Here is a 27,617-nt window from a genome sequence, read left to right on the forward strand (position 1 = left end):
GAGAACCGGCCAAAAAAACTGAGCATCTTCAATAAAATTTATTCTTTTCTTTATGCGAGACTTATGTTGTACGATACATTACTTATTTGATATAGACTATGGCATCTACACCATCAAACAAGCTTGGTTCTTCATACGTGGATATTCTTGCAATATTTCTCTCAAAAAAGACATTCTTGGTATATTTTGTCAAAAAATTAGATAAATCATGCGAATAACATTTGCCATTCTTGTGTCACACATCGTTGATTAATTGTACATAGTGCACTAAGTGTCGATGTACATCTATCTTGCCCAATCATCTATTACTATAAAATATTCAAAAAAATAAAAAATGATCGAATCATACCTCTTAGATGACCATAGAGGATTCATGTGCAAGTTAAGAAATCATAAATAAATACACAGCAAGACATTCCCGCATAAAAATTTAAATAATAGGTTTGTGGCCCGTATAGAATTTTTAATAGAAAAAATCATTCTAAGCTAATTTGAATAAATTTTAGCAATGACTGGCATTAGTTGTCAGTCCCTATTGATCTATTGTTGAGAAGTACCGTTATGCTAAAATGTAGTTGAAATTGCTTGGCAGATTTATGGGTGCCAATAGGTGATTTTTTACCTCAGTGCAAAGCAAATGCGCAAGAAGTGAACATGCAATACATCTAACGGGTGATTAGATAAAAATATAAGGCTAGGAAAGGATAGCTTTCATGCAGCCACTTGATCGTTTCTTTTTGGTAAAGGACTTGATCATTTCTTAATACATGCCACATAATGTGGAAAAACTAACATATAATGATTCATCATCACCTTGCCCAGCTCTACAAAAATCAATATTTTAAACACAATGGATAAATGTATTATTAGATACATTAATTTCTCCTGTGAAAACATATGACAAATTATTTCCACCTTGCACTATTGCCTATACAATTCACCAAGAACCGGCGTTCGATTCTTTCAGGTTTTGTTCGCTCCGGTCTAGCACCAATGTCAAAGAAACATCCAGGCAGACATGGTTGGTTCATCCATTGAGATACAAATGCGAACCTATCACAGCAACCTAACCAACCAACAAACCCACCACTCCCCCCATCCTGCAACCTAAAAGAAGGAAAATAGGGAGAAAAAGATTGCAACAAAACGAATGCATCCGTGTCAAGAAACCTAGTTACATGTACCAGTGTCGGGAAATATATTAATGCTAGAAAACTAAGTTCCGTATATTTGCATCAAAAGAAAGGACGTAAATTTTCTGTCGTATTCAAAAATACCGCAGGATGCTATACACGGTTGAATGTCATTCATCTTGAGATGAATGACCGTACATACGTTTAAAAAAATAAAAAATATATATATATAAATCCCTCGAGATATTTGAACAATTTGGATGGATGTCCATTTTATGATGAACAGCATCTAACCATGCACAACACTCTGCGATACTTTTTGAACACCGCAGAGAATCCCGTTCTCAAAAGAAAACGGAAAGATAGCATTGGCCTACTGGTTCGAGGCTGCTTGGATTGTTATAAGAATCACCGAATTATTAATGAGCTAGTTTCAATGTCCAAGGCGCTTCTAGTTAGGGCTGGAAGTGGGCTTGAGCCGGCCCGAGGCCCATCGGGCCGAGCTCGGGTCTGAAACTCAGTCCAAAGTTCGATTCGAGCTGGAGGAGAAGTGGGAAGGGGAAGGACTGAACTCCCCTTTCTGTGTTTTTTTTCCTTTTGGCTTCTTCGACGCTCTCCTGAGCCCGCTAAAACCTTCTGCTCTCCTCACTGGAGCTCTTGCAAACGTCCACTTCTCTCTGCTCTTCTTACCGCACCAGTATCGACTTTCTCCGTTGGCCTCCTTCCTGCTCTACTTGCCGTCGCCGATCTTTGCCGTCGCCTTTCTCTCCATCATCGCCGGCGTCAGTCTTCCCACCAAGTGATTTCCTTCCTATATATATCCCAAAAAAAAATCTTTCTCCCCTGATTTTTCCTTAGTTTTGTCTCCGCTTTTTCCCTCCCCGCTTTTCTCCCATCAATCGCTTAAACCGAACAGAACCCCATAAATTGAAGAGAAAGGCGAAGGGGGAGGATGCATCCATCGGAATCTCCTAGGTCGTTTTCTCTAATCTCGTCGACCTCGTCCGCTCCCTCTCCCACTTCTTTGGCCTCGATTCCCTGCTCTACACCCACCAAAACCCCAATAATCCCACACCCCTAACCCTAACCCATTTCTTGAACATGGATTTCGCCTTTGGAAGCCGAGGGCAACACTAGCGGCGACGCCGGCGAGTTTCTAGTGGAGGCTATGGCGCCCAGTGAAACTAAAGTGAAGGAAGGCGGGCTCGGACTGGTCCAATCAAACTTGAGCTTGAGATCGGATCATTTTTTTTTTTCAAAATAATCAGGTCTAAATCCAGCTCAAAATTTGAAAAATTTTTTAGGCCGAGCTCGAAAAGGGGTAGAGGCCGGCTCAATTCCAGCCCTACTTCTAGTGAGTGCTAGCCACCATTTTGCTTTAGCTTTTTCTAAATCTTTATTTGAGAACTTTGACCATCTTCTTGAAATGGAGAAATTATACTCTACGACATGTGCACTATGCTGGTCACACATCTTCGTTCCCTGAAATTTCTGCATTGGGCATCTCATCTTATTTTGTTCCTGTAGTGTGCTGTTGATGTGGTGGGTGCTAATTGGGGTACTAAATTTTGAGGATATACACATGGTAAATACAGATTTGGATTAGGTTTCCGGTTAGATGCTAGGATTGATATTGAATTTAACTTTTAATAGAGGAATCATCCAAAATTGTAACTGTAACCGAAATCAAATGATTTTAAATTTTTAAGTCGGTCACTGAAACCAATCTCATTTAATTCAATTATAACCATCTCGATCATTCCAGAGATGAATAAAATATTAAGAAATTCATCATTATTGATATCTTTATTTAAACGTCTACCAGTCAAGATAATTGTGACAAATTGACAGTAGGCTACGATAATTTTCTACTTGCGATAGCTGGCATAGGTGAAAATGGATTAAATAGTATTTGTTCGGATCTATTTTTATATTCAAATCTACTATATAAAAATTTGAGAATTAAATTAATATTCATTAATATGAATATAGATAAATAATTATATAATTTATATCTGAATATTTAAATTTTATTTATAATCTTAAATAATTTTATATAGTACTCATAAATTTTTAAAGAAAATCAAAAGATCACATCAACATACTATCAGCTTGATTTACCTTCATTTTATTTTTGTCACGCCCCCGATCCGAGATTTGAATCGAGAATCATGGCAACCGCCGCATATTCATAAAATACTTTTTTCATAAGCATGCAAGGCATCTCATCATGATATCTTCACACAAAGTTAAATAATTTTTTAATTTTTAACAATCAAACCTTAGTTCAAATAACAAATCAAAACTCAGTGTCCAAAAAAAAAATAATTGTCTGACAAAGTCAACACTAAAAAAATAAAAATCTTGAATCAATTCTGAGAAAATCCTAAATCAAATGAGCTAACTCCATCTCTAATCGCTCTCTCAACCGAAATCCCGCATCATGCTAATTTTCTGGATCTGTAAGAAAAACATAAAACTCATCGTGAGCTAAATAGCCCAGTAAGTAGTGTATATCTTTAACTGAATAAATCAGACAAATAATACTATACATATCGATTTACTGATAATAACAAAATCAATATGTAATTTCAAAAAATCATAATCATACTATCAATCATATATAAAATTCAATTCATCATAATTTCAAATTATGCTTATCATCTTAAATTTCATCAATTTCTTAAGTTCTTCTTACCAACCATGATTATGACCACATTATCCTTGTGGCAAGGTCATAATACCGTGTATCTGCTTGCGGTGGGCTGCAAATCATTTGGAAGCCAAGTCCTTTGAAACTGCTGGTCTCGCTGGTGGTTTGTCGCTGGTCTCTCTGACGACATGTCGCTAGTCTCGCTGGCGACATAAACCCTCAGGACAATCAATTGCCAACGTATATGCCTTCATTGACGGGGTCTTTTACACAGTCAGGTTGTCAATTTCATATTGTCTTCCAATTCATATATTATTTTCAAAAATAATATAAATAAATGATATTCGAGTCAAATCAATCATATCATTCTTTGTGATCATACATCATCATAATAATTGTTCAACAATTAATTTCAATCAAATATAATTTCTACAATTAACTTCAATAAATAATTTCAATCACAAGCATGTATAAATTTATTTAATTCAGAATTTATAATTTATCAGATAAATTCAATAAAAATAAACACTACTTACTTCAAAAGAAAATCCAAACTAAAAATTCTAGAAATCTTGAAAATTCTTCTCCGAACCTGATACATCAAATATCATATTTTTAATCAAAATTTTATCGAATTAAAAATAATTAAAATTTGTTAAAATCTAATGTCCCCACATGGATCAACTTGACGACAGCATCCAAAATTTTCGGACTAATCCATGGAAACCCTCCTTATATTTTTTTTTAATTATTATTATTATATTTATTATTATTTATTATTATTTATTTATTATTTATTTATTTATTATTTATTTATTTATTTTATTTTATTTTATTTTTATTCTCATAAATCCTAAAATCTAAGAGAGAGAGAACAGAGAGAGAAAGTTTCTCTCTCCCTTTTCTTTTTTTTTCTTCTTTTTCTTCTTTTTCTTCTTTTTTCTTTTTTTTTCTTCTTTTTCTTTTCTCTTTTTCTTCTTTTTCTTCTTTTTCTTTTCTCGGGCTTCTTCCTGGCCGAAACAGGGGACCGCAGGTCTCCTACCTTAACCGACCGTTCAGGCCACGACCGGCATGGTGGATCCGGCGGCAGGGGAGGGGCCACTCTTCCGAATTTGGAGGGACAAGGCCGGCGATCGGTTGCGATCGCCGGTGCCGGAAAATCCACGAGAAGAAGAGACCAAAACAGAGATCTCTTTTCCGATCAAGAATTGGCGACACCCGTCGCCGGCAGTCGCGCACAAAGGCATGAGAAGAAGGGAAAAGAAGAGAGGAAGAGAAGGAGAACTCACTTCGGCCTCCGGTGACTTCGTCGGTGAGCAATAACGGCGAGAACAAGACGAGTTTCTGTGGCTCCAATCGAAAAATCAGGGAGAAAGAGAGGGGAAGAGGGCTGATGATCGGTTTCTAAGGAAGGGGAGGTCTTTCTATAGAGAGCCCTAGGACTCCGAGAGGTCCTAGGACTCCCGATTCGCCAAGGTCTCGTCGGAGAAGAAGATTCCTATCGGGAGTCTTCTTCTCGATTTTTTTCCTGTTTTCATTTTTTTTTTTTTTTTTGGGCTTGGCTTGGGTCTCGACAGTATGGGCTTGGGCTATAACAATTTTATGATTTACATCTGATTTGTCTTCTATAAAATTTAGTTATATAATCTACATCCATATTTATATTCACACTTTAAGTATCCAATTATTCATTTAAAACATATATGGATATATCAACGTGGAGGTAAAGTACCTATTCCGGAAGTATGCTGCATTATAAGTTAATTTATATTTATTTTATTAATATCATCAAAGAAAATATACTAATAATAAGGTGTTATCTGGACAAAACATATGAAACAATGTAAGCCACAAAAGATTATTACCCTACGAGGGTAGTTCATCTTATCATTCACAAAACAGATTAAAGAAACTGAAATGCTCTTGCAAGCATCATGCCCGTTTTGGCCATGTAAATTACTCCAAGCAATGCACTACTAGGAGATAGTGGATTGTCCACCACACATGCCATAAAAGTTGAACATGTTACAAGTTATAACATGCTAATGATGATTGTGTCAACGATAGATCTACTCAAAAATCAGATGGCCTCTCCAACCTACTTGGACATGGTACATTTTGGACAAGCATGAGCCTAATTTTTCAGTCCAGTAGACTGGATCGGATTAAAAGTTTGAGCGCATCCTTTAAACGGATCGGACTCAGATTTACACGACCCTGCCCAAATCCAGTTATTTTAATTAAGAAATATTATATATAATATCTCTTAAATATCCTTAACATTTTATAAAATTACATTTTTAACCTAAGCCTTAATCCTCAATCCGGAGGCCGCCTTGCATCGTCCACCCCACCCGTTGATCATAGGATTTTTGCTTTACAAGTTGTGCGCAGCCGGATCACCGGACCTCAAGGCTCCACGCAAAACTGCGTTCACACGAAGCACCGCCATAATCTCGTCCGTCTCTTTTATAAAGCCGGTCGCCTACGCTCTTCGCCTAATTAACCCAGAAGAAATCACTCCCAGAGAGAGCGGAGAAGGGAGAAGAAGAGAAACCGATCTAGGGTTAGGGTTCAGAAAAGCGAGCTTGAGGGGGAGAGATGCCGAAGAACAAGGGGAAGGGAGGGAAGAACCGGAAGAGGGGAAAGAACGAGGCGGACGACGAGAAACGGGAGCTCGTATTCAAGGAAGACGGGCAGGAATACGCTCAGGTGCTCCGGATGCTCGGCAACGGGCGGTGCGAGGCCATGTGCATCGACGGCACCAAGCGCCTCTGCCACATCCGCGGCAAGATGCACAAGAAGGTCTGGATCGCCGCCGGCGACATCGTCCTCGTCGGCCTCCGCGACTACCAGGACGACAAGGCCGACGTCATCCTCAAGTACATGCCCGACGAGGCCAGGCTCTTGAAGGCCTATGGCGAGCTCCCCGAGAGCACTCGTCTCAACGAGGGCATCGGCGGAGGCCTCGACGAGGAGGACGAGGGCGCTGGCGACGACTACATCGAGTTCGAGGACGAGGACATCGACAAGATCTAAGATAGTCGTGGCAGATCGATCGATCAGGATTTGGAACAATACAATCAGCTTTGTCCATCATTATGATGAATTTCCTGTTTACTTTTTTCCTCTTTCCTTATATCTAATTGAGCACAATCGGAAATCATCTTATACTATAATCTATATCTAGTTTTATTAGGATGGCCGATGATGGGCTTCTGAATTTGCATGGTCAAATTGTTTGGATTTTCTTGATATGATGATGTTGATCTGTAATACTTGGGATTATTCCTCACATCGATAATCCGACTTTAGTGTATGGAATAATAGTTGTCAAATAAAGTTTCCTTTTGTAGTCTTGATGGTTGTTGAATTTAATACGTTCCAGAAATAGGGGTTGTAGTTGTATTACATGTGAAATTTTTTATGTTTTCTGATCATGGAAAGTTCAGTGGGCGATTATTATTATTATTATTTTTGGTGTTATCTGATTGTAGAAATTGCAAAAGGCCTTTTTTTTTTTTTTTTTTTGTCTGTGTGTGTTGGTTTTTGTGGGGGGCGGGGGGGTTTAGGAAGGCGACAATGATCTTGACTTAGATCGTGTGGAATGAGATGATGAATCTTTGGTGATGATACAATGATTCCTCCCTTCTTATTTTATTGTGATTAGAGGTTTTGGTATCTAAATCTGTTCTGTTCTGAAGATGCATATCTAATTGACTAGGCAAAAGAGAGAGAGAGAGAGAGAGAGAAAAGAAAAGAAAAGAAAAAAAAACAATCAGCCCCATAAGTTGTGGGGCTACATATTAATATACTGAAGGGTATTATAATTAGTTTGGAATGAGCAAGTAAGTACTTCATTATTATGGGTAGTTTCATAGTTTGAAAATGCCAAATAATGACATCGGAACAAACCTCTTAAATTCATCTGGATCAGGGACATGTCAGTGATATTATCTTTGGCTAGTTTTGTGATCGACTTAAGAAGTTGGTTGATCATCCCGGTCTGGGATGTGCTGTGTTTGAGTAGTGATATGGGGGAACTCATTTATATATGTAAGGAGAATGAAAGAGACCTTTGAGATAAAGTATCTTTAAAAATGGACATATTATGTGACTATGAGCTAAAGGATGTGAAGTGTTTTGAAGCATATGGCTTGGTATGATGGAGTTATATTTCTAACTGGAACAAGGACTCTCCTAAATGGAGATGGGAGGAGTAAGCTTAGTCTTATCTATTTTCTTAGATGATCCAGTTAATTGCTGAAAGGCTTATTTGGGGCTTTGTGATACAATACTTACAGATGCATGAAGTTTTTGGAGAGAATTTTTGAATTGAGATGCGTCCACCCTTAGAGACTCATATGGCCCACTCTTTTTGCCACAACTCTTTTATGTAATGCATCGACATCTTAGCTTTAGATAGTTCCAAAACTAAATAGGCAAGTTTGGAACAAAGAAAGAGTATTATTCAACTGCATAAGTAGAATAAGTATGTTTAAATTAATGGCGGGTGAAAAACTCTTGTTTTCAGATAAATGCAAAAAACATCAACAAAGAAAAAGTGGAACGTTTGAGAGTTTATAACATTGTAATGGTTGATATGAAAAGGAGAGAACTTCATGACTGGACTATGGAATATGAAGAAGATGAGGAAATAAGGGTGTTCTCATGCATACAGTCAAGGTTTGTAATCTCAGTGCAGGTCCTTGTACTAGTACCATGTTTATACAGTGTCAGTATGCCCAGTATGGGGGTTAGTTTGTGTATTGACAAATATGCTCCAAGTACCAAGTTTTGGTTTGATACTGATATGGTATGGTTTAGCATACGGAAAGGTATGGTACATACCGGTACAAAGAATCTTGGATGCAAGTGTTCTCTGCAGCTTATTTCGGTGGAGTCTTCTTCTAGTGTGGTTGAATATGGAAAAAGTTGACATGCATCAAGGATGGAGAAGTTGATATACAGTGTACACTGATTTTGACCTTCTTCCTCTCACTTTATCAAAGTTGAATGAAGGATCCCTCTGTTACAATAACCTTGATAATTAGCTAAAAAGTGAAGAATAAATCTATTTGAAGAAAGAATTCTTTTTGTGGATTAGCTGGTTTGGTTTGTCTTATGTTTTTCCTTTGTCTTCCATGCAGTGATGCAGAGTAAAAGACAAATCAGTTAAATCTGATATGATTTTCTAATTGGATTAATACTTGGTGCTTGATATAATGAGATAATGAGGATAGGGACAATGCTGTGATGGCTTTGATTGCATTCTGCTAGTTCACAGGTTCTTACATAAGTATCAACCATTTGATCAGTCATTCTTCTATAAAATTTATTACATACCTATCCCTTGAGGTGGTTGGTCAGATGATGTACAAAAATCATGACAGCATCGAAAGGGAAGCGGCATTGTTTCTTTGCTTATTCATTGTTTTATATCTTCATCTGGATCATTCATTTGCGCATTGAGGGGACATTTGAACCTGCAGAGGTTGGCAGGAAATCCATGAGGGGAGTTTATAGCAGGATTTTGAATGGGATAATGCAGGATAATGAAGAAATATTATGCTAATAATTGCTGTTTTGCTACATTTGGGGATGCATCGTGTGACTTAGCAACAGCCTAATAGTATTGATTCTGGATTATTTTGCTTTATATGTATTTAGTTTATACTATCTCTTGTAAATCTAGAATGGCAGACCAGCATGACACTAGTAATTTGTGTTCTTTTTTTTCTCTCTCTCTCTCTCTCTCTCTCTTAGTTTTTTTCTGATCTACTTAGGATTTGCAGTTTGAGTTTTAGAGAGTCTCATAATGAATTACATTATAAATTTTTGTATTGAGTGTAAATAGAATCCCAGTTTAAAGATATTGCATTGAATATTTTGCCGTTTCATTTGAGATGAGTTCATCTTGGTTTCTTTTTCTGAAATAAAATATAAAAAAGGTCTTTCCTTTCCTTCATACAAATATTCCCATCTTCTTCAAATATATATAGTTCAGTAGGATCCTAAGGTGATTTTTCCAAGTCTCTTTTTATGTGATTTAATGGTGAATGTCAGTATTCATCATTGGAGTTACAGCAGGAGGATGTGGTGTTTCTCTTTGTTTAATGTGATGTATTTATGTATTGCTTTCAAGCTAGATTCAAGTACAAGAAATTATGTATCTCCAAAAAGAAGTGTTTATCTCCAAAGAAAACTGATTCTTAAAATGATGCATTTTTATAATTGGATTCGCAAGGCTGCAGGGGTATATAATCTTTTTGAGAACTTGGGATATATGATCTTGATGGAGCCTGTTTGAATTTTTGTTTCTTTTGTATGATCATTGGTATTCTCTGAGATTTGAGTTGATGTATGCTGCAGGAATGAGTTTTCTCTCAATTTTATTAAATGTATGGTTGGTGGTGCAAGTTTTTTGACTGTGCAAGGGAATCAGTTAATGGCAATTGCCATTTCTATGTTTTGTCATGGTGGTGATTTGGTGCTTTATATGAATTGCCCGTTATTTGACCCTAATCAAACCATGCTCGTGGCTTTGGGTTACCAATTAATGTTGCTCCATGAGAAAGATTAATGGGTCGGGTTTGTTTATTTTGGCTGCAATCATGCACCACAGGCTTTCTGAAAATGATGAACACCTGTAGTGGAACATAATGTATACCCTCTGTGAAAAAAATCCCATGTGGCCTGCAGGCTGGTACGTGCTTTATCTAATACTGACGGGAGCTTAACCAAAACTGATACTTCCATATGATGCCGAGAATGAAGTCATGTTTTGTGTAAGCATGCATTCACGGGTGCGTGGTTGGGTAATCTAATTTTCTAGGGCTGTATGAATGCCTTTCTTTTACCATTACTGAATGATATTTGGCACAAACAGAATTGAGGCTTAAAGAGTATGGGCAGTTCTCTCTCTCTCTCTCTGAACTTGTTTTGATCCCTGATTCTGTTGATACCAGTGATATGAGTGCTCGGCTAAAATCTGGATCAAGTGGTTGGAGCAATCGTCACTTGCTCGAGTCTTGAGCTTTGAGTTTTTTGGTTTTTTTCCTTTCTCGTTTTGAAGCGAGTTTAGGTAAAGAGAGATGCAAGCAGAACTTGGAAGGCTGGAATTACAACACAGTAGTGTAAAATAGAGCCAGGCTCCTCAATTCATGCTTTTAATTCAGTAAAGTTTAGAGATAAAATTAACTGGAATTCCCACAGGGACAAGGATGGCAAAACCCAAAGTCTCCCATCTTTATTGAGGTATGGATATTGTGTTTTTCTGATTTGATGGTTTTGCACTGAGAAATCTAGAGATTTCTCTTCTCGTGTTTTCCCTCCCCTGTTGGGAAGAATTCTAAGTAAATTAAACATCAAATCTGGGTCTGGTTGGGTTCGCATCACATGGATGGGTGTCATGGAAGATCTATTGTTCTTTGTGAAGTACGATTTATTAGGGGGACTATTAATCCTCCCTCTGCACCTGCTATGGTAACTAGGCAAATGTGGTCGACGCAAAATCTCTTTTCCTTATCGGAAAATCCATTTATAGAGTATGGGCGCAAAAATAAAAGGAAAAAAAAAGAAGCTCGGGCCACATTACTTTAAAATTCACCAGTCCGAAAGCCAATGACTAGTTGAATGGTAATCGGGGCTCAAATGACAACAATGACTCGCCTATATACACATCAATCCCATCATCAACGTGATGAACTGAGAATGGTTGGCAGCATTATTTCATTCGGTCATGCAATTGCTTAACATAGTTCTACTAAACTTTGGATCCACTACAACATAAATTTGAGTCATACAAAATGAATGCATGATACATTTTAATAGATTGTAAATAAACGAAAAAATGATATTTTCTATCTAAAACCAGTATTTTTGATGATTTAAAACCTGTCAAGGTTATTATTATTATTATTTTTGGTGAGGTCTAGTTTGCATCTTTAATTTTGGCAGGCCATCCGATAGTCTCTTGCTCTCTAAACTTGTTCCGTTAAAATCCAACAATTAGTACCGTCCAATCAATCGCCCTCCTCGGTGGTGGCTTTTATGGAAAATACGCTTCCCCTCGCCTTATCTCTTGTGCAAGCCCCCGGAACCACTCGGATGGCGCTGCTCAGCCCGCGGTTGCCGCGATCGCTACTGCCGTATGGCGTGGACGTCGGTGGTGGCCGGACGAGGAAAGCAAGGGGGACGTGGTGCTCGGCCATCGCCGTCGACGCTCCGCTAGCGAACGTCTCGGGGATCCGGTGGGGCTCAAGCAAGCTGCAGGGCCCGCGCTCCGAGATGGAGGACGACGTCGTCGTCCGATCCGACGGCCTCGACGGCTTCTCCTTCGCCGCGGTTTTCGACGGCCACGCCGGATTCTCCTCCGTCGAGTTCCTCAGGTCGAAAAAATCGCTCCTCTTGATCTTTTTTGTATTCGACATTGCAGAATCTTTGATTACCTAATGTTCTACAAATTCTATTATGTTGGAGTTAAACGAAGTTGCTCTAAATTAGTCACATATCTTGATATGGTGATCGAGAAACCTTATTTTTCCTCCTGGTACGTACTAATTGGTTCTTTGGTGTAGTTGGTAATTCCGGTAACAGGAAGGTCGGTCTCTGATCTCCTGAGTGTAGCTATTAGTAAATTTCATTCAATGACCATTTTAATTATGACCGTATAGAGATGCGCTCACATATGATTAATCTGTGCTGATAATTCATGCCCAATTCAGATTTTGGGAGGGTGAGTGTTCTGTTGTTCTGCAAGTTCAAACTGAGTCAGGTTGCCTGAACTGTTGGATTGACCTAACAAAAAATTGGCCTGGTATTCGCCAGCCCAAACCAAAAGCCATATGGTTTCAGTATACTTAATTCAAATTTTGGTTCAGATCAAGTTGGTTGAGGTTCACTTGACTCTAGTTTCACCCCACCTTGCAACAGGATGATCCAAGCACGAGCCTCAAGCCTGCTTTCTGGCATCATTTATGATATTCATAAGGAGTTCTGACTGGGGGGAAGGAAGAGATTTCTTCGACCTACACAACTTGAATCTCTCCAAAAAAATAAGGAAAAATAAGTAGCTTCTGAAAGCAGGATTCTAAGTCTTTTTTTCATTTATTAGTTGAACAATTACATTGGTTACAATCCCTCTAATTATACGAAGATCTGCCCCTTCCAAAATTTGTATCGGATTTCTCTTCTAATTGGAAGTGGTCACTGCTTTTCCAAAATAGCTGTGACTAGGGTAAATAATCATGGAAAAGCTAAAATCTTCCTCAAGTTAGATCTTAACTTCTCATCAACTTTTTTTTTAATTGCAACGCCCAATTCTTTCTGAGTTGAGAGTTATGCTTGGTTAAAGTCTTTTCCAAAAAAGAAATTTTTTTACTTTCATGGGTCCATCTGAGAGGTCCAAATATCACCATATAGCCCCATTGCATGCGGTGAACTTTTTAGAGGTTGATGCAGCATCAGACATCTAGAAAAGTTATCCATTTTTTTAAAAGGATCTTAATTGGATGCCATCAGGAAAATTATAGCTCCAAAAAATTTGATGTGTCATGAGGCTTTTGATGAGGTAGGTCTTACTCACAGATCCTACCAGACCTAATTAACATGACCAGAGCGATCCACAACAGGTTTGGTGACCCTCCTGAACCGAGAGACACCATATTGTACTATATCATGGGTTTGAGATGGTATGCATGCTAGGTTAGTATCACAGGAAAAATTCTGGAGGATGAGGATTTAAACTTTAGAATAAAATCATCATGAAAATTAAGACAAAACAAAGCATAAACAGCCTTTTGGCTATCTTGGTATATACAGAGAGAGACAAGATGCAAATAGGATTAAAAGCAAGGAAGATTTGGTGGAGAGGTGCTTTGAGGATATTGTGCAATCATTACATGCTTTAAAGGTGTTAGAAAATTTTTGTTAATCTATAGTTTGGTTGATGATGGATGCATGAAAGCATGAGCTATACAGAAGGTTGAAGCATATGAGATGAGCTTTGAGGTGAAAACATTAAGGTAAATTTATCATAAAGCTAGGATGATGAGCATAGTTGACCATTTCAACCTGTGGGGAGCATCTTTTATAGTCTGAACATGTGAAACAACGACTCAAGGAGGTCCATATGAGAAGAGGGGTCCAAAAATCATAATCGGTGTTGAAGGGTTGGGGAAGATGAGGGGATGGCATTTTAAAAGAAGAAGAAGAAGAAGAAGAAGATATAAGTCACATGAAAGGATTCAAGAAAGTTTGTGCATTAATAATGAAGAAATTAATGACAAGAAGAATTCAGAGAGCCAAGGTAGCTGAGCCAAGATTTCTTGTTTATCTTTAGAAGTTGATATTTTGAGAAGGCACTTGCACAGGCTTATCCTTTTTTGGATTCCTTCGATCCCGTCCCTTCCCCTCCCCTACCTCCATCTCCAAATGACTTGTACATTGAACCTGAAGTAAATCTTAGCACTCTATAATTTGATGTTTTCAAGTTTGGCTACTTTGAGAATAACTTCATATAACCGAAAGTTTGTTGCATTTGACATGCAGGAATGAATTGTACAAAGAATGTACTATAGCTCTGCAAGGTGGGTTGCTGCTGACTAGCAAGAACTATAATGCTGTAAGAGATGCAATTCAGAAAGCTTTTCAAAATGTTGACTCAAAACTCTTGATTTGGTGAGCACTCGGTTTTCTTAGCAGAGTCATAGGAAATATAAACTAAATAATAAAAAGTTGTCAGGATCTTCTTGTGAGCAATCTTTTTCAGAAGTGTAATAAATGTTCATCTAAACTATCATAAATTTTAGGATTTGTTTGGTGTTTCTTCTGTGAAGGCTTGAACAGATGGGAAACGATGTTGATTCTGGTGCAACAGCTACAGTCATGTTTCTGAGGAGTGATGTCCTGATTATTTCACATCTTGGTGACTCATGTGCGGTATTCTCCTATTCTTTTCTTTTTATTCCTACCGAGCATCATCATAAACTGATCTTGTGGGAGATGGCTTTCATCAAGACACCGTGCAAATTTTTAAATAGATGAATCTTGAAAAAAAGATTTTAATGATTTAAACTGAATTACAAATGTAGGTAGTATCCCGTACTGGAAAGGCTGAAGTTTTAACAAATCCCCATCGACCTTATGGGAACAACAAAGTATCTCTTGATGAAGTCAAGCGGATTAGAGCAGCAGGTGGATGGGTGTGTTTTCCTTTTCTACTTTGAACTTATACTTCATGATCACAATTTTGAGTTCTGAAGCAAATTTTAGCTAGACATTTGCACAAAGTATTATAGTCAAATTCTACTTAGTTCTGTATTAGTTATCTATATTTGCCTGGGATAATGTGAATGCAGTGATTTTAATAAAATTAATGACTAAAATGCGCATGGTAAAAAGGTCTTATATTAATATTGCATAGATATATGAATCAGTCCAAACTCAAGTTGGGCAAATTTAGTAAGCTCATTCACTATAGCGGTTCCACATATGGAGGACATATCAGTAAACACTCATGGAAATGGCTTGCACTATGTTGTAGCATGTGATATTACTTTGCTTTAAATCTAGGGCATAAATAGTCCATATCAGGTGCATTTTGTCAACTTTTTGTTTGAGATCCAACTGACTTGGAAATGAATTGAGGTGCTTGGGTTGCATTTTAGCTTATCCTCGAAATTCTTAACTTCAAGATCTAGGTCTGGTTGGGTTGGCTAGGAATTTCTTGTGGGGATTTTTTTCACCCAAGCCAGATGCTATCTAATTTTTCAAGGAGGTCCTGGATTTTTCAACATGCGCAGGGTCTGCTGGCACCAGATTAACGACATTACATCTGGATTGGCTTACCTGTTCACAGATCTAGGGCATCTTATTGATTGTTGATTTTCTTTGACTACTCAACATTAATCATCATCATGTTTTCCATAAAAAACGCTTCTTGCTTAATTGTATAACATTCACCTTTAGCCTTTATAATTAGACTTGCTTTTGTAGTGGTATTGGTGGCTTTTTTTTTTTTTTTTTTTTGGATCCTGTGTTTCTTGTTTCAGTAATTGCAGTTTTAACAATTTTCAAACAGGGATGGATGCAACATAGTCTGAATTCCATGTTTAGGTTGTTTGTAGTTGTAGATGTATTTACTAGTGGTGTGTCAGGCTTTATTTAAACTAAATGTGTTAGTTTATTTGTTAAGTATCCATGTTCTTCAAATCGTGACCACCAGTTTAAATGTACAAGTTTCAACTTTTCAAATTCCCCATTTTATGCATGTGTCCAGCATTTTTAAGCTGATGGGTCTTTCCTTGTTTTCCTCCTTTTTCTCATTTTTCTACTTATATGCTTATGTCAAGTGATATTAGATATAGTTTACTAATACTCTATCACACAGTTTGTTCTTATATCCCTCAAAAGTTATACACCATAATGGCAATCCATGCTTGTTTTGATGGATGCGTATTACCTGCTAATTTGCTTTCAAAATCAAGCGTTATTATGGTTCCAAGGGTCTTAATGATTTCTTATAAGCAATTGTCAGCCTGCTTTCATTTTCACAACATTTATTTGCTCATGCTCATGCTGTTTTAAAATGGCTGTAGATTGTTGATGGACGAATTTGTGGTGAGATCTCTGTATCCCGTGCTTTTGGAGACATGCGATTTAAGACAAAGAAGAATGAGTTCGTCCCTTGTGCTTTTCTCTTTATCTTGAGAACATTGATGTTATTAGTTTATTAATAAAACATGTGCATGTTATCAAAATCTTTTTTAGAGATAATAGAAACCTCACATATTCTCTTTTCTATGAAGGATGCTGGTGCAAGGAGTTGAGGAGGGGAGATGGACTGAAAAATTTGTGTCCCGGTAATATTCTGACAAACTATGATAGATTCAACAATTTTGATTAATGGGTTACTCTGTTTATTTACCACTGTAATCGCAATATTTGTCAAAACAAGAGGCATGTAGGGTCACACATAAACTGTGCATGGTCATAAATGTGTCACAGTTCTTTAACGAGACAAATTCAACCATCTTTGTTTGTTGCATCCAGTTGTCTGATAATCTTTAAGCAAAGTCAAGGCAGATCAAATGGCATTGGATTTTACATGAACTGCCATTTTGAAAGGACAGCTGTCTATTTACACAAATTTGGCTTTCCTTATCACAAAACCATAATCCATAACGTGAGGTTGGTTTTATCGATCAAGCCATTATCTGTTAAAGGCCGAGTGTTCAGCAATGGGCTACATCATTCCTCTATGATTTGACGTCAGGTTCCTGCCTTAGGCAACTCTCAACTAGTGCCTGTTACTAGATTAGGTGATTTGCCTCGGCTGTATTCTAAACTTTTGCTTCACCAACAGCTTTATTACATCTTCATGGGATGGGTTTTATATGAAGACCTGAAGTTTAAGAGTGCTTTAAAAAAACTACTTATGAACCTTCACGACCCTATGTCAATGCATATGCATATCCTGAATAAAAATATACCTAATGTATTAATAGATCTCTTTGTGCATATGAAGAAATATATTGCACAGTTGTAGCGAGGCTCCGAAATAGCATGAAACAACAGTTTGCCAACCTCATTCCCAAGATTCTCGAGTGTTGGGTTCTGCGGAAACTCAGGGTCTTTCATGGATATTGTTATAAATTTATGTGCCAGTTAATTGGTGCAAAGTTTTGTAATCCATATATTTTATCTCTGATAATAAAACTATTTTCCTTCACTGGTTTGTCAGCATCAAGTCTGAGATTGTAATTCTGTTCTGGTTTTGATTCTTTCCCTCATTGATAATCAGTGTATTTGCTGCTATTCAGCATACAGTTTAAAGGCGATTTGGTGACTTCTTCACCTGACATATATCAGGTAGAACTTGGATCCGATGTGGAGTTTGTGTTGTTAGCCTCTGATGGTTTATGGGATTACATGAAAAGGTTTGTGCCGCTTCGTATTCTTAAAATCAGTTACGTTCATATCATACTGTCGTTGCCATCTTCCTGCCTTGCAAAAATATCGTGGAACAATAATTGACATCTCTCACAATTTTTTTTGTTTAGCTCTGATGCGGTAACTTTTGTAAGAAATCAACTCTGTCAAGATGGTGATGTTCAGGTGCATGGTTTGCTACCTTAATACTGCTGTCCAGGTCTCTACAACTTAAATGACTGAGTTCATTTTTCTCTTGGTTTAATTTCAGCTGGCTTGCGAAGCACTTGCTCGTGCAGCTTTGGTACTTTGTTTTGATGTCTCGTTTTCTTATTATATGTTGACAATCTCAATATATGATGTTCTTATAACTGCTATTTTAGCTGACTGAATCTCATTTCTCTGCAGGACCGAGGGTCACAAGATAACATTAGCATATTGATTGCCGACTTGGGGTAACCACCTATCCTTAAAAAGCGTAGTGTAACTGTTCATTGTTGATTTGCTGATTTTCTTTTTGCACTCATGGGCTTGTAGGAGGACAGATTGGCAGAACTTGCCAGTTCAGAGGCCAAATTTTGTATATGAAATAAGTCAGGCTTTTGCAACCATAGGTATTGTCTCATTAGGAATCTGGATATCATCTTTCCTTGTATCATGAATCAGATGCCTTGGAGCGTACATAATTTTAGATAGATATCAAGCCCCTCATCTGCCACAGGGAAGAAAAAAGAACCCATCTGTTCCTGTAAATTCCTAAATCTACTTGCCATATATTCTTGATGTTAACTGTTATTCACAGACTAAAGTGATTATTTGCATGTTCTCACTATTGGTAGCGGTCTCAAGACTGATGGGTTTTGTAGATTACAACCCCCCACCCTAAACAAGATTATCATGCCCGGATATGCGCCCAAGAGGAACACCATGGATCACCACTAATATCTAAATTTGATGAGCTTATTTCCAACTAATTCACTAGCATATACTGTTCGGTATTCCTTTGCACAGGGCTTGACATAGCATGTGCTATTTACTTGTACGGTCCAGGATCATAATAGTGTATATATAGCTTCTAGCACAAGTGCAAAATATGTTGGTCTTATGTTCATCAAATCGAGTGGTACCTGGCCTTCCCGTTTGCAATGCGCGTACGCCGGACGGTGGTTTAGGGGTCCCGCTGCAAAGAGGCACTTCGCAGCAACCAACCGATTTCACCATCTCTTTGATGGATGTTCTGGAAGGCGGCAACCACCAGCAGGATACGAGGTTTCCATGTTACCGTTAACTTTTAGGTTCGTTTTTTTTTTTTTGCAAACAAAAAATTTATTTAAAAAATTATATTTTTTTGAATAAATATTTTTTAAATAAATATTATTTAAATAAAAAATAATTTATTCATATTCTTTTATGTATTGAAAAATATTTGAAAATCTATTCTCTATATATTTTTATATTACTATTTTTCTGAATAAGTTGCCATGAATTATCTATATTTTGTATTATATCTTTTATTATATAAATATTATTATATATTATATTATTAATATATTATAATAAATAATATAATATAATATTATTATATATAATAATATACTATAATATATTATATTATATTAATATATACTGTTATATATAAAACATATTATACTATTATTATTATAGTATTTTATAAATATATATAATATAATATAATATATTACATTATATTAATATATACATAATATATTATATTGTTATATTAATATTTATAATATTATATTATAAAATATTAATATATTATTTTATTTTATTGTTATACATTATTATAATATATTATACTCTATTATTATATTATTATAGTCTTATCTAAATATATAATATAACATATTTTATTATTATATATTATTCTATGTATTATAACATATTATATTATTTTATTGTTATATATTATTATAATATATTATATTATTATTATATTATATTATTATATGATTAAGGATATATTAGGAATGAATTAAATTGGTTACTTTCTCAATTGATAGGAAAATGATTTAGCCACATTCTAGATGGATAAGATTTTCTCTTATTTTATGGATAAATATTATCTATAAAAAAATAACTTATCTATCTTGAAATCGTGAGAACATAAATAAGTTGATTAATAATTTTTTTATAATATTTATTCATAAAAAATAGATCTTTATAAACATGAAACTGCCAAATGCTACAAAGATATGATTAAGGAATTGAAGCAGGCTTTATCATAGCATTCAACCCAATCTCTGGAAATCATAAATTAAATAATTTTTTTTATTTTATGGATAAATATTATCTATAAAAAAATAACTTATCTATCTTGAAATAGTGAGAATATAAATAAATTGATCAATAAAAAAATTGATCAATTTTTTTATAATATTTATTTATAAAAAACAGATCTTTGTAAACATGAAACTGCCAAATGCTACAAAAATATGATTAAGGAATTGAAGCAGGCTTTATCATGGCATTCAACCCAATCCCTGGAAACCATGAATTAAATAACTTTTCCATCCGTACATAAATTTAAAATTGTCCTAATATCCTGGTGATAAAGCATTATTTGTCGAGATTATTAGGTGGATTAGATCCATCGGGGGCCTAGAATGAAATAAATTCATCTAATAATTTCACCTTGAGATGAAATGAATTCATGTAGCATAATTTCATCCCAGATTTACTGTAGATAATAATTTCGCTCGATTACCGCTCGAGATAGATTTTTCAGCTTTGGATGCCGCGGTAAGCGGACCGGCGGCTGCACGTTCCCTAGCAGTGGATAAGGAACTTTCAACATGCCAACAGACAGGTACCTGATCGCACTATGCTACATTTATCGGACCTAACCATTTTATTACAGGGGCACTATTCAACCACGAATGAGGATTTTGAGAGAGCTAGTACAAGATTTTCTCACAGACAAACTGCTACCTTAATTAAAACCATACCAGTTATGTCCCCCTGTACGAGAGAGCTAGTACAAGATTTTCTCACAGACAAACTGCTACCTTAATTAAAACCATACCAGTAATGTCCCCCAGTAAAAAAAAACAAGTCTAAGACCATAAAGAATAACAGTACAGACAGATAGTATAAAAAGAGGCTAGTTTCTTCGTGATTCCCGTACAACAGCGGGATGGGCAAATGAGAGTTAAGGGTTCTTACCACCATTCCCTGGCTTCCCTTTCCTGGGGTCATGTTTGGGGTTGGGTCCTCCGTAGTCATAATCCAGTGTGATCTCCCCCAGAGCCTTTCTTGCATGCATCTCCAAATTCGGACCCTTCAAAAAGAAGAGGGAGAGACAGATTAGCATGGATACATAAAAATTATCATGTAGACAGAAAGTCATCTAGAAATTTGTAGGTCATACAACTAAAATGCATGGGGTAGATCCTTTATATTTCTTCTGTTTCTCTGCTTGTTAAAATAAACTTCGTGCATGTATTTTTGTGTGGTGGGCAAGTCCTGGATTCTCTTATCTAGGAGCTTTATGGGACTATCCATACTTTAATTTTACTCTGGATGTGTTCCATGGTATAAAAAATAAGGTATCTGAATATTATATATGTCATAGGAAAATGATGGCACCACTCTGAAAACATGATTGTATGCTGAACGTAGCATGAACTCAGTCTATATGTAAAGCAGTAATCATCTCAGATTACTTTGTAAATTTTCTGGCTATTCTTCGCAAGTCATTGCCAGTTTTTCGTACCATAACCAGAATTTAACTAACATAAAGGTGCTTCATCACCACTCCAAAATCAAAGTACCACATTCCATATCACAGCTAAGTTATGAGAGCACATGAATCAACACTTCTAGCTGCATCAATGGAGCCATTAAGGTTTAGTAGAACCAGAAAACCTTGTCCTGGCAAAGTTGAGGCAGGTGCTCAGCATTACACAAGCAGAATTTATTTGAAATGCTGAAATTAGTATATGTGGCACAGCCACATGTATTACCTTGCTCACCAAGTATCCAGGTTTAATTCCATCATCAATGCTCCGAACTTGGCCTGTGGAAAAAGAGGCATGGCGTTCCTTGATTTGTTAACAAATCAAGAAACAAATGAGAGTACAAGGACATGAAAAGAAATTACTTACTTGAAAATGTCTCGAAAAGAAGAATTAGGCAAATGAGCATGGGGACAGGCATGGGTCTTCGCATGGTTAATGCTGTTCTAACGAGCTGGTGGGTGTTAAAGGAAGGGCTACTGCTCCCTTTATGGTGGGCTGATGACTGCTCGAAAAGCCTTGCAGGCTTTTGACATGGTCCACATTCATGATTGTCTTGTGGAATGATGATGATATTCGTTAGGCCACCAACATGAAGTCAACTTCATTAATTTCACATAGTTGGAATTCCTAATTCCCTGTTCACCATCGAAAGCTACAATATGTGGTGGTAAAAGCAAAACAAACATGCATCATGCATGGCTTCAAGTCCATTGGTTATTAACCTGGCCAACTGAATGCTTGTACCAGCTTCATTATGGTTTCATTAACTGTGCAAACCCCACAGATACCAACTCCAAACCCAAGGGGTACGTCCTGTCTGAGGAGTTGTTTCTTCCTTTTGTGACTTTATGTCAAGTGGAAACAGACAATCATAGAGTTTGCTAAAAGGGAGATGTTTGAAAGCATTTCAAGAGGAGCGCTATAAGATAACTACAAGTTAGAGCACCAGACGAAGAGTAGCTGCTAGACTTTAGCTTTCTGTAGAGAATGCCTAAGAACAAAAAACTGAAACAATGCTAGCTTTTTGGAAGGGCTACCAAAAACTGGGACAAAATATGTACCAAAAAAAACTGGGACAAATAACTAATTTCAAGTCATAAAATACCAATACCTTGACAGAAAACATATAAATACATAAGATAATTCTATCCATTGTTTGCCTTCATAAAGGAGCTTAAGAAATGGTTTTGATAGTAACATCTGACTATATGCATCTGGATTCTTAAATAGCAGGAGAATTTAGAAGTTTCTCAAGAGAATCAGACTGAAAAAGAATTGGAGACAATGTAAGCTCAGCCACATGAAGTGGCTCAAGCATGTCTTAAATAAACATGTATGAGTGAGCGGCAGAAAAAGGAGGTGGAAGAAAAGAACAAGGTTAGAGCGCACCCAAGAGTCAAAACAAAACCACTGAATAATCCTCTGGTGCCGCACACTGTTTCAGATGTTCTTGTTGCTGCATGCTACTTAATTTCTGTGCTCGTGAATTTCTCTGTTCCCTTACCCAGTTGATACTTGTAGTTTGGGTGCATGACGTGTTTCTGTGGGAAAACTAGGACCTCTCCCATCCACCACTGCACTGTTGATAGAGTCAAGACCTAGATATGGGTGGTGGCCATCATATCATTAAGGTCACCACCTTCATGAAGTGGACCACCTTTCCATAACCCTAGCTTTATTGCCCTGGCATGCAACAGTGTATATATCCTCCCACTACCTAGAATTTTAATGCAGCATTAGGTCTCTGCCACCATCAAGAAACAAAAAGTGAGTTACATGACTCTTTTAGGACCCCGTACCTGTTGTAATTTTGGAAAAAAGAAAAGCAAAGAAAGAGGAGGCGAACTATAGTTCCTTGATATAAGACTGTAAGCAATAATACTTCATGCACAATGCTTGACATTTCACACAATTCACATGGCTGGGCATATCAATGGCCCACATCTATGATGCATTTCCATGGTCCATGTCTCTATCACCTTTATTCAAGATAAGGGCAAACATTGAGCATGCTGTGATGTCCATACCAATGTTAGAGTTTACTCAGAGTAGATTCTCAGTCCTTTAACTGAATTAATATATCAATGTTATCATTGCCACTTTTTTTTTTCTTTTTGAACAAAATATTGATCCCAGTATGTTCAATCAATTAAATCGAAAACAGGAATAATGTGCTTTCATGCAGAGCTATGTATTTATGTAACTGATGTAGAAAGAAATGCATTTATTTTTTTGGTCAAAAAAATAATACATCTAACTGATTCAAAACTATGACTATATCAATACTACCAATAGCCAATTTTCTTTTTGAACAAAATTTTGATTAAATCAAAACAAGAATAATATGCATTCATGCACTGTGTATCTATTTAACTGATGTGGGGAAATAAGCAAAATAATTTCGAACTTTGAAGAGATATAATCTGAAGGTTTTATAGTTTGTTAAAGAAATTTATAGATTGAGCTTCAGATATATTTTTCCTACATTAACACTTACATTATTGATAAAGAAAACATAGAACAATACACAGCAAGAGAAATTTTTTGTGCACCGCCGGCAGTGTAGAAAATCTGACATAAAGCGTATGGCTTTACGTGATTGGTCCACGTAGCCATCGCTTCCCAACGTGCATTTAACGCCTATAGTTTCACTTTTTCGTTCAAAAAATTTTGAATGATGAAAATACCCCTGCTCTTTGAAAAAAAATTATGACATCATGTGACATATTATGACTTCTTGCACGCAGAATGTCATAATATGGCATAGAAAATTATGACATCCTGTGGTATATTATGATATCCTGCGTTAAATTATGACTTTTTGCATGCAGGATATCAAAATATGGCCTAGGATGTCATAATATGCCATAGGATGTCATAATATAGAAGGGGTATTTTTATCCAACCATTTTCTAACGTGTATTTAATGTCTGCAGTTCTGCTTTTTCGTTTGAAAATTCTGAATGACGTAAAAACCCCTACTCTTTGAAAAAAAATTATGACATCCAGCGATATATTATAACATCCTACGTCAAAATTATGACTTTTTGTACGCAGGATGTCATAATATAGACATAAGATGTTATAATTTTTTTCAAAGAGCAAAGGTATCTTCGTCATTCAAAATTTTCAAACGAAAAAGCGGAATTACATGCATTAATGCACGTTAGAAAGCGGTGGTTATGTAGACCAATCACATAAAGTGGTGTGCTTCACATCGGATTTTCTACACCACCCACAAAGTACAAAGAATTTCCCCACACAGCAATAGAAGCTTAGGTCCCATGTCACCAATTATGTAACTCTATTCGCCGTGCTTTTAAGTCTTAACCATGACTGTGCTGCCTCAAAGAAATGTCTTCTACTCTTGAACCTAAAAAGGACCAGAATGCCAATGGTAAGCAGTGATATCATTCCCAGTTCTCCTTATAGCCACTCTCAACAGCCATGTAACAACCAAGATTATGACTGCCTCCAGTACAATATGTACTTCAGCATCTGTATCAGGATCACAAAAAGTGTATAACAAGACATTGTGAAATGTTCAGTCAAATGCTTATATATTACGCACTAACAGTGGATGAACAATTAGTACATCTTGTAGCTCAACAGTGGAATTTGGAGGAATTTGAAAGCATGTGGCCTACAAGTATTCATACTAATTTCAAAAACTTCTGTGTGTTTTAGCTATTAAATTGGAGTCATAAAGCACGTCGTGAAATATCCAGAAGTAATCAGATGTGTTAGCTGTACTACTTTCTTTCACTCCCTTTCTTGTGGACATTCCACTCTTGATTTTTGAAATCCTCTTGGATGTTTTTTTTTTTTCCCTCTCATCACTGACCCCTAGACTTCAGTCCAAAATCCAGCTTGCACTTTGCTCTCGGACAAAGGCAAAATACATCGGCCAATGGCACATCCTAGTTTCTCACAAGATTTCACAAACATGTTACTTCCTGCATCTTCCAAAGCTGTCGGATGGGACGAAAAGGAAAACATTTGAGCTAGCTGTCATCTCACCAATCATAGAACGCCACGCATCGCACCTCTCTCCAGAGTTATTGAACCAGAAAACTTAGCACTAAATTAAATACTTCAAAATTCAGCAACCAAAATTATTTTTCTAGAGCATGCATGTACATATATCCTTTAACTAAGTTCTAAAGCAATCCACACACAGAAAATTTGTATATATACAAATATAACCTATTGCAGTTTGGAAAGACAGATTTTAATAAAAGCACAATTTATGCCTCTGCAAATGTGTGAAGCGAATATTTATGTTAACCTTTGAAATCTGTATGCCTGTATGGTTTATCTGAAGATAATAAGATATACGCAAAAATGGTTTATTGGTTTGACTATTTTAGATCTTTGCATATCCATACATTCTTTATAAGAATGCAAAGCATTGAGCACAAAGGCAAATATACGTCAAATATTTGTTCGATCTTATTTTGCTTGATAGCTTCAGGACGTTCAGCATAGATTCAAGCAAATTTAACTCTCCCCATAATTACATGTCCTTAATCACCAATCATGCTCTATGAATCAAGCCACCGAGATGTATATATAAAGCGAGTATCTACAGTAGGTAAAAATCTAGGAAAAAAACTACCCAAATAGTATGTCAAATTAAATGCTTCAAACATCTAACAATAATTAGCAATAACACTTCCATTCCAAGCATACATGTGTGTGAAACTATCATGTGTTCACAGGAGCTCAGGGTATGTGTTAATCAATTGCATTTGCACATTTTGATAATGGATACATATGGATATCCACAAATAGATAGACTGAGAATGTCATAAGCAGGTAAGATGATAACACCAAAAAAAATATAAGCATGCAAATGAAGAATTATTGCATGCTACATCATCCTTATTAGGTAATCACCTCTATAATCATGTAACAGGAAAGCCCTTAAGTTCAGCTTTGCCTGTATCTGATATCTTCTTATTTTTAATATAAATATGAGAAACAGAGTGCCCATTTACACCATTTTCCTCACCTCTATAGCTACTGTTATCTTCAATAAACACATCTCACTTAATTCAGTTCTTACCCTAAGGGAATGAACCTTCTGAAAGTTAGTAATAGAATATGTTTATAATCAAATGAAAAGATCACAGCCATCCATACTTCCTATCAAGTGCATATAACATGCCTGAGATTAGTAGTGTGTATCATGTTTCCTAGTTGGGTTAGTGTTTACACGAAAACCTCACTATGAGACCAGTTCAATTCTGTTGCACATGGCAAGATAAGATAAGCCTGAGGATTATTTTAGGAAAAATGGACTCTCCCAGTCCCAGGAGCCCTCAAAACAGAAAAATAAGATGGAGGCAGAGGGAGAGATTATTTTAAGGAGGAATAGAGTTACGAATAGATAAAAGGAGGGAGGAAGATGGATTTCATTGCCAATGACCTATGCCTAAACCATTCATTGCTGAATGGTTTTGCATGTACTTCTTACAAATTTATGTATATACCATTTCATGTTTCCAGTTTCAGGGATTTTTTTTCTAAAGCCATTTTCAATTTCTTGCTTATGTATTGTTCTTGTATCCAGTTTCTCCCATGCCGAAAATGATATATAATCAGGAAGTGTAAAGCAGGCCTTCAAGGACATTTTTAATGCACATCCTCACGACCAGTCACCAATCAACAGAAAAACACACATGCTTTATTGTAACCAAGATCATGACCATTGAGCTTGGTACCAACTATTTCGGGTGGGCTTTATGAATCCTTATTCACCAAGAATACCTATTTAGGGTTGCCTCTAATGTATGTCAAGGATTTTACCTTTTCGTACTTACATTCATATTGCTTATTTCTCCTCTCCCTGCATCCTTCGTTAAAGATTAAAGCATTTCTCCCTACTGGAACCTCTTAGATTTTTGTTACACACAAGTAAAATGTCTCACCTGATTTTCCATTATTTTCTTATAATATTCTAAATTCCTAGTATATCCTTCCCTTCTTTTACCACACATCCACCTACAGGTTTTTATTTCCACTGAATACTCCATTTCAGAGTTGACATGTTTTCTTACAATTGACTACCAGCTGGCTTCAATCCTCCACATTTCCCATCTGGGCTTGGGCTCAGAATCAACAACATTAAACGTG

At 36.5% G+C, this 27,617-nt stretch overlaps 3 protein-coding genes across 3 annotated transcripts; 2 read left to right on the forward strand and 1 right to left on the reverse strand.

The window, feature by feature from the left end:
• Nucleotides 1–6,283: 6,283 nt before the first annotated feature.
• LOC105047604 (eukaryotic translation initiation factor 1A) lies at nt 6,284–7,145 on the forward strand. The gene has a single exon (XM_010926596.4). It carries the CDS (start codon nt 6,388–6,390, stop codon nt 6,823–6,825), a length of 438 nt encoding a protein of 145 aa, XP_010924898.1. The 5' UTR covers nt 6,284–6,387; the 3' UTR covers nt 6,826–7,145.
• A 4,678-nt stretch (nt 7,146–11,823) lies between these two features.
• Nucleotides 11,824–18,550, forward strand: LOC105047603 (probable protein phosphatase 2C 5). Its single transcript, XM_010926595.4, has 11 exons — nt 11,824–12,176; nt 14,338–14,466; nt 14,625–14,727; nt 14,880–14,990; nt 16,386–16,465; nt 16,596–16,649; nt 17,610–17,726; nt 17,850–17,904; nt 17,990–18,022; nt 18,127–18,173; nt 18,256–18,550. Exons 1-11 carry the CDS (start codon nt 11,839–11,841, stop codon nt 18,377–18,379), a joined length of 1,191 nt encoding a protein of 396 aa, XP_010924897.1. The 5' UTR covers nt 11,824–11,838; the 3' UTR covers nt 18,380–18,550.
• Nucleotides 18,551–20,780: 2,230 nt separating this feature from the next.
• On the reverse strand, nt 20,781–22,682 carry LOC105047602 (uncharacterized). Its single transcript, XM_073258937.1, has 3 exons — nt 21,846–22,682; nt 21,705–21,757; nt 20,781–21,019 (listed from the first exon to the last, which is right to left on the reverse strand). Exons 1-3 carry the CDS (start codon nt 21,907–21,909, stop codon nt 20,891–20,893), a joined length of 246 nt encoding a protein of 81 aa, XP_073115038.1. The 5' UTR covers nt 21,910–22,682; the 3' UTR covers nt 20,781–20,890.
• Nucleotides 22,683–27,617: the final 4,935 nt, after the last annotated feature.

The sequence above is a fragment of the Elaeis guineensis genome, chromosome 6, assembly GCF_000442705.2.
Source record: "Elaeis guineensis isolate ETL-2024a chromosome 6, EG11, whole genome shotgun sequence".
Classification (NCBI taxonomy): Eukaryota; Viridiplantae; Streptophyta; class Magnoliopsida; order Arecales; family Arecaceae; genus Elaeis; species Elaeis guineensis.

Excerpts from the sequence above, each read along its gene's own strand:
- LOC105047604 (XM_010926596.4), top strand. The coding sequence starts at position 6,388 with ATGCCGAAGAACAAGGGGAAGGGAGGGAAGAACCGGAAGAGGGGAAAG.
- LOC105047602 (XM_073258937.1), bottom strand. The coding sequence starts at position 21,909 with ATGCGAAGACCCATGCCTGTCCCCATGCTCATTTGCCTAATTCTTCTT. Across the intron at positions 21,758-21,845 it reads TCTTTTCGAGACATTTTCAA|GCCAAGTTCGGAGCATTGAT; the intron begins GTAAGTAATTTC and ends CTTTTTCCACAG. Across the intron at positions 21,020-21,704 it reads CTGGATACTTGGTGAGCAAG|GGTCCGAATTTGGAGATGCA; the intron begins GTAATACATGTG and ends TTCTTTTTGAAG.
- LOC105047603 (XM_010926595.4), top strand. The coding sequence starts at position 11,839 with ATGGAAAATACGCTTCCCCTCGCCTTATCTCTTGTGCAAGCCCCCGGA. Across the intron at positions 12,177-14,337 it reads TCCTCCGTCGAGTTCCTCAG|GAATGAATTGTACAAAGAAT; the intron begins GTCGAAAAAATC and ends TTTGACATGCAG. Across the intron at positions 17,905-17,989 it reads GTCAAGATGGTGATGTTCAG|CTGGCTTGCGAAGCACTTGC; the intron begins GTGCATGGTTTG and ends GTTTAATTTCAG.